Source organism: Adelges cooleyi, unplaced genomic scaffold (genome assembly GCF_023614345.1).
Source record: "Adelges cooleyi isolate 19-005CV unplaced genomic scaffold, UGA_ACOO_1.1 ACOO_flye_CR_arks_rails_tigmint_CR_PRNA_118, whole genome shotgun sequence".
NCBI classification, from domain to species: domain Eukaryota; kingdom Metazoa; phylum Arthropoda; class Insecta; order Hemiptera; family Adelgidae; genus Adelges; species Adelges cooleyi.
Window position 1 is genome coordinate 2,300,029 of NW_026095771.1, and position 7,111 is coordinate 2,307,139.

Here is a 7,111-nt window from a genome sequence, read left to right on the forward strand (position 1 = left end):
TCTGAGGACTTTAGAGAACAGAGTATGGAGGAAAATATATGGACCTGTGAGACATAACAAAGAGTTGTACGATATGTTAGAACTAGCACCTGTAACAAGCTTTATTAAGGGCTAACGGATACAATGGTTAGGCCGTATAATGAGAAGAGAGGACGAAACAGTTAGAGTAGCATTGAAATGGAAACCACAAGGGAAAGGACCTAGAGGAAGACCTATGAAAAGATGGATTGACGTGGTGGAAGAAGATCTAAAAACCCTTGGAGTAAATTTTTTAAATAATTAAATTAACGTTCTTTAAGAACAAATTGATAATGAATTTTAAACCGTATATCAAGTAAAATTATTCTATAACTTGTTTAGAATATGTTTTACCAAAAAAAAATGTAAATTACACATCCACAAATTTCCATGTTAAAAATATAGCCAATTTCCAGACCATAAGGCCCAAAATAAGGATAAATTATTTTATAAAAAATTTGTTAAAAGCATCTGTATCATAAATGTTCAAAAATAGTTTTCTATGTTAACGCATACTTAGTATTATTTTCTTTAAATTATCAGCTTATCATTATTTATAGGCCGATGAAGCTATTGCAAATTCCTTGACACCAGTAAGAGTTTTGAATTGGAATAAAAAAGTCAATCGACCTTCTATCTGGCGTCAAGTAAGTTTAGCATAAAATCCAATAGTCAAAAATATAAAAATTAACTTTTTTTTTCATTTTAAGACGGAAATAGAGAAAGAATTATTGACTCTTAAATTTTCACCTAAACTTGTGAAAGATCTTATTAGAAACTCTGCTGATGATTACTTGCCTGCTAGTCTAAAATCATATAACCCTATGAACGACCCTGACATCGACGAGGATGGTCTTTTCGACGGATATAAGTGTAAACGTATCCCAGGAGAAGAACAGGAAGCAGTAATCGTGTTCCATTTTAATAACGAACATATGCCAGAAAAATTAAAGGCTAACCCAGGTTTTATAATATGTTTTACAGAAGGTGGATTAGAAAAATTCATACCACGGGCAAAATCTGCGAGAACTGCTGGTGTGGATAATATTTGTAATATATATAATTAAATATCGATTTTCAATAATTATAAGTATTCTATTTTTGTATGCACAGAAAAATACATTTGCACTATAAAAATTGTAATATCACAACTGTTTTAATTAAATCTTAACGCTTATACATTGAGCAAGCCACAAAATTTGTATTGATTTAATATTGTGATTTGTTTCCTGCGCATGTTCTACTGTAGGCGATTTCTTATCTTTTTAGTTTTTAATATTCCTTTATAGTGTGTTTATTAACTATATCAGATAATGTTCAGAAACTCTTCACTACACTTCTGCATGACAAGGTGATTATATCATCGGTATCAGAGATCTGCGTGGCTAAAGAAAAATTTAGCTACAATCGACAAATTTATTAATTGTAAAAAACTTATGTGAATATAATTTGTAGGAAGTTGAATACCTAATACTTCCACAAAATTTAGGTAAATGTTTTTTTAATGTTCTTCTAAATATTTTGAGTATATAGTGAATTTCTAATGAATTGCATTCTCACTTTATGTTGGTTACTTTAGTATTAACAGCTAAATAGTATATATTCTAGAATTGTCCTAGTTAACAATGGGATTTCTTAGTTGTTACTAAACATTAATGCACCCAAGTTAGATGGTAAAAAAAGAAGTAGATATAAGAAGCTGATAGTTTTTAAAAAATTATATTACTGGTATAATGCGTTTCTAGTAAGTCATAAAACCGCACACGTCATCAGTTTAAAAGCCATACTTTATTGCTTCGATGTAAAAAACAAAATAATAAATCGTTATAAAACAAATAACTTAAATTAAGGTAAACCTATTGCTAAACCCTGTAACTGATATCATCGACAAATCAATATATTATATTTATTGAAAAACGTTTTTTTTTACTAAATAAAACAATACTAAATGTTTGAGTTTTTAGGAAACGGATATCCATATTTAACAGGGTTGGTGTGGATTTTTAAATATGTCTGTCTTGATACCTGCACAACGAGGAGGCCTTATGTTTCTTATTTTAACAATAAAAATTTATGCTTTTCTACAACGTCAATCCAAAAAATATGTTGCACTAAAAAATAGACACAGTAAAGCTTTAAATCAAATAAAAGTAATTACCGCAGTATAATATAATGTTCAACAACACACAGCACAACAACAGTAGAACAGATGTTTTTTACATGGACGGTATTTGTTCAGTAAGGTATAGTGTCAAATACTTCGACAAAATTTCTTTGAAAAATTTTGCCATACGACTGGCTATTGTAGAGAATAAGAATCATTTATGTGATGGTTTTCCTTTAGTTAAACGTCTTCAAGAATTATAAGCGTATTTATATATAAATATCAAAATGAATATAAAATTCATTACTTTAATATGTTTAGTATATTGTATTGCAAAAGTAAACTCTATCGATCCGGTAATTATAATTTTTTCAACAATAACTTATGAATATATATATATTTAAGTGTATTATTATTAAGTTGAGTATTTTTAAAATGTTCATAGTTAACTTACCAGAGCGTTCAATAAGTTTGACATACATGTTGTCTCAAAAATGTAAAATATCCTAGGGAAATTTATATCTTAAAAATATTTATTTAATTTTTAAATTTGTCAAAAAATTAAACTAACAATTTTCAAGCATATAGCTTTTGTACAAATAACACTTACAAAATTCATAATCTTATTGTCTAATTTTTAAATTATTTTTAATTAAAAAAAATAAACATTTATTTTTAAATATTTATAATTATTGCATTCAAACTGGAAAGTATGAACGAGAAATTACTATAATAATAAAGTATAAATCGTATATACATCCTACCACTTATCTACTGATTTTGTCCATCATACCATTGCATTATCAATACTGTCGTGGTCTTCGAACAGCCACATTGCCGCAGTAGAAATTCTAAAACACTACAGCCAGACTTAGTGTTCAGACACTGTTTTCTTAAAGCTATCGTGGTTTTCAGCCAGCCACATCGCCGTAGTCAAAATTCGTAGCTCTGTCGTGACCTCTGACCAGTCACATTGCCGCAGAGATTAGCCCGAAATTTTTCAAAAATTGTAGTGATCAAGCCCATATCACAACAATAAAATTTCTAACTCCTATAATTGTCGCAACCCTTGAAACAGCTGCATTGCCGCGATTCGTTTGTCAAATAAGTACCCAAAATCACCAAAATCGATTTTTCATTACAAAACCTCTCATTATTTAGCCAGTATTTACGATTTATTACAAAAAAAAAATACTATGGCTATGCCATTTCAAAGCTTCACGAACAATTTTTCGTTAAAAATTAAAACGTATAAAAGAAAAATTATTTTTAGGTAATGTTCTTAATAAAAATTAAAACGTAAAACTCTTTAAAATACCTTGATCATTATTATTACAAAGCTCTTAATGTGTCTAAATTTTAAATATTATACATCACTGAAATCTAAATACAATATAACCATCTCTCACTGATTAGTGTGCATGGATTATTCACATGTGGTTAGTCTTGACCAACGTATTACTAAAATGAACTTCTGAAATACTGGGACAAGGTACCCTGCTCAATAAAATCATAATTCAAATACAAATCTCACACTCCAGTTTTAGTGCTATTTTTGTATAACAAGTCTATGTATCGGAAATCACCCCTAAAAGGTAGTCTAATGGTCTAAAACTAAGTAAAGTACACGCTTTTAAAAACACTCAACTATTTTACTTACCTTATAATTTAGTCACGTTGTTAATTTTTTTTTAAAACAAGCCAAATTAGTTTATAACTCGTATAGAATATTTTTTACCAAAAAGGTAAATTACACATCCATCTATTTCCATGTTGATATAGATAAAATATGTAACAATCAACAGATATAAGAAAATAATTTTTATTATGTTATTAATTGCGATAACAACGGCAACACTCGATTTTATATTATTAAGGCGAACATATATATATTAAGATATACCGTTATGTGATCTACTTTCCCCGCCTATTGGTAAAACGCCCAAAAAAAAAAAAAACAATAATTGATCCTATCTGTTTTTTATTACTTTACTAAAAACAACTATAGGTTTTTAAGTAAGTTTTAAATGTTATAGTGCCACTCTATATTTACCTTCAGTCTAACTTCGAGACCGTAAGGTCCAAAATAAGAATAAATTATTTTTTTAAAAAAATTGTTAAAAGAACCTTTAGCATTAATGTGCAAAAATCGTTTCTTTTGTTAACGTATACTCAAAATTCGTTTCTTTTGTTAACGTATACTCAAAATTCGTTTTTCAAATTTATCATTTTTTTATAGGCCGATGAAGCTATTGCAAAATCCTTGATACCCGCAAGAGTTTTCAATTGGGATAGAAAAGTAAATCAACCTTCTGACGAGCAAAAAGTAATTTTAGCATAAAGTCCAATAGTCAAAAATATAAAAATTAACTTTTTTTTTCATTTAAAGACGGAAATAGAGAGAGAATTATTGGCTCTTAATTTTTCACCTAAACTTGTGGAAGATCTTATTCGAAACTCTGATAAGGATTACTGGCCTGCTAGTCTAAAATCACATAACCCTAAGAACGACCCTAACATCGACGAAAATGGTCTTTTCGATGGATATAAGTGTAAACGTAGTCCAGGAAAACAGGAAGCAGTAATCGTGTTCCATTTTGATAACACGACGTTGCCTAAAAAAATGATGGTTAAGCCAGGATTTATAGTATTCTTCCTCAAAGAAGCAATTGAAGTAATATAAATTAAGAATACTTATTTTGTACAGAGTTATCAACATTTCACGATAGACCCGATTGTTATATTGACTAAAAAACTGGCCTATGTAAAACCTATTTGTTTTTTTTAAACTTTTAGATTTTTTCCCCATTGGTAACATGATTTAGGTGGTTTGACTTATGAAATTTGAACAGAAACCTATTTATAAATTTTGGTATTCATATTAAGCATTTTTTTTTTAATGCGTCCGTCATGAAGTAAACATTTTTTTGAATTGAAAACATTAAAATGAAAACATCATTTAAATATCCACAGCCAATTATAGTTTCTTATAAAAAATTTAATTTCTACAATAATCATAAATGCAAAATCCAATTACGATGTTACAATTTGATTCACAATAATAATTTAAGAAACCGGTTAAATACAATATCGTGTAAATGTATTTAGGGCGTATTGCTTCTAAGCACACTACATACGTTATAAATATCATTTCTCGAAAATTACTTTGATTTTCAAAAATTGCATACAATATTACTGTTGTTCTCAGAAATAGTTAATACGTTTAAAAACAAATACATATGATATACAACTAAGAAAATATTTTTTTAAAGGGTAACTTTTATAAATCGTTTATTACAATCTACATGATATTTGCTTTATTAAAATTATAATATTATAATATATTGACATTAATGTCTTGTCGATATCCTGTTATCAATAAATACTTAACGAATTATTAATGTTTAAAGAACAGACAGATTGTATAGACATTTTTATTCGATTGCTTACTAGTATTCGTTTTTCAAATTAATTAACTTTTCATTATTTATAGGATTATCAAAGGATTAGCGAATCTGATGAACATGCTGCAAATGCCTTGAAACCTGCAAGGGTTTCAAAATGGGGTTATAATCTATCTCCGCCGCCTAGCCCTTTTATAGTAAGTTTAGCAAAAAATCAAATAGCAATATTATAAGTATAAAAATTAACTAAATATTTTTAATTTCCAGAGAGAAGCAACGAATAAATTGATTGGGTGTGGTTTTTCACCTGAACTTGTGAATGTTCTTATGAAAAACTCAGATGAGAAACACTGGCCTGCTGCTCTATCATTGTACATGCATACCACGGACGAAGACAAAAGGCACACTCTTTTGGATAGATATAGGTGTAAACGTATCCCAGGACATTATGAAGGAGTAATCATATTCCATTATAATAACAAGGATATGCCTGAAAAGTTCAAGGCTAATCCAGGATTTGTAGTAATGTTCGACTTTGGAGCAATAGATAAATTCGTGCCGCGGGCAGATTCTGCTAGAATTTCTAGTGTGGATAAAATGTGTAATATATTACAATGATATAATAATATAATGTAATATATTACGATAATTAAATATCGAGTTTAAATAATTATAAGTATTCTATTTTTCTAAGCACAGAAAAATACATTTGCACTCAAATATAAAAATTGTAATATCACAACTATTTTAATTAAAACTAAACGCTTATACACTGAGCAAGCCACAAAATTCCATAAGTACTTCTGATTAACGGTTTTCTTATATTTCTTTGATGCTTAACTCAGTGTATTTGTAGAAAATTCTTAACACAAATAAAATACATGGGAATTATTTTACTTCTTGCTTGTGTAATCATTTACCTAAAAGTTTTTTTACTTATACATATATTGGATATGAGTCTAGTTTGGACTCCCAGAAAAGGCATATCTGAATTCTTGGGAATTCAACAATGCCGTTGAGCGTGCTCGATATTGTTGGATAATTGAATATTTATTCAATTAAGCGCGGAGTAGCTTGTTTTAGATTCTGCGCATGCGCGTGATTTTGCCGCCCGGTGTCGACAACTCACTACCCGCCGCGGTCGGCGGTATGCTTATTGTTTAGTCTGCGCCCTGCGGTAGGGGTGGTACGGTATAGTGATCTGCTTATTCGGTTTCTTTAATTATTTTATTTGCAACTTTTTTTTGTTTATCGATAGGCTCAAACAATATTATTTTCATAATAACAACACTTATTATAATATTCGAAAAAACATTAGTATTCGTTACACTGATATATTTTCATAGTACGACTGTACGAGTATTAGGTAATACCTGACGAGTGTTAATTAAAAAAAAAAAACTTATTAATCGTTATATAATATTTAAGATATAAATGGGATGTGAGTAAGTGGTCAGTAGAGTTTAGAATGACTCCGTTAATTTTTTTTTAGCAAGCCCAACCACCCAATGATTTTTAACGTTATTTTTACCTAAAAAGAAGTCTATATATTTCGTCTTAGCTCTTTTGTAATATTATCGATTAG

General features: G+C 29.0%; 1 protein-coding gene across 1 annotated transcript; it reads left to right on the top strand.

Annotated features, from left to right (window-relative positions):
* The first annotated feature begins 2,328 nt into the window (after nucleotides 1-2,328).
* LOC126847764 (uncharacterized) lies at nucleotides 2,329-6,401 on the top strand. The gene is made up of 5 exons (XM_050588156.1): nucleotides 2,329-2,478; nucleotides 4,362-4,448; nucleotides 4,512-4,796; nucleotides 5,616-5,723; nucleotides 5,794-6,401. The coding sequence occupies exons 1-5, from the start codon at nucleotides 2,410-2,412 to the stop codon at nucleotides 6,142-6,144; spliced, it is 900 nt and encodes a 299-aa protein (XP_050444113.1). The 5' UTR covers nucleotides 2,329-2,409; the 3' UTR covers nucleotides 6,145-6,401.
* Nucleotides 6,402-7,111: the final 710 nt, after the last annotated feature.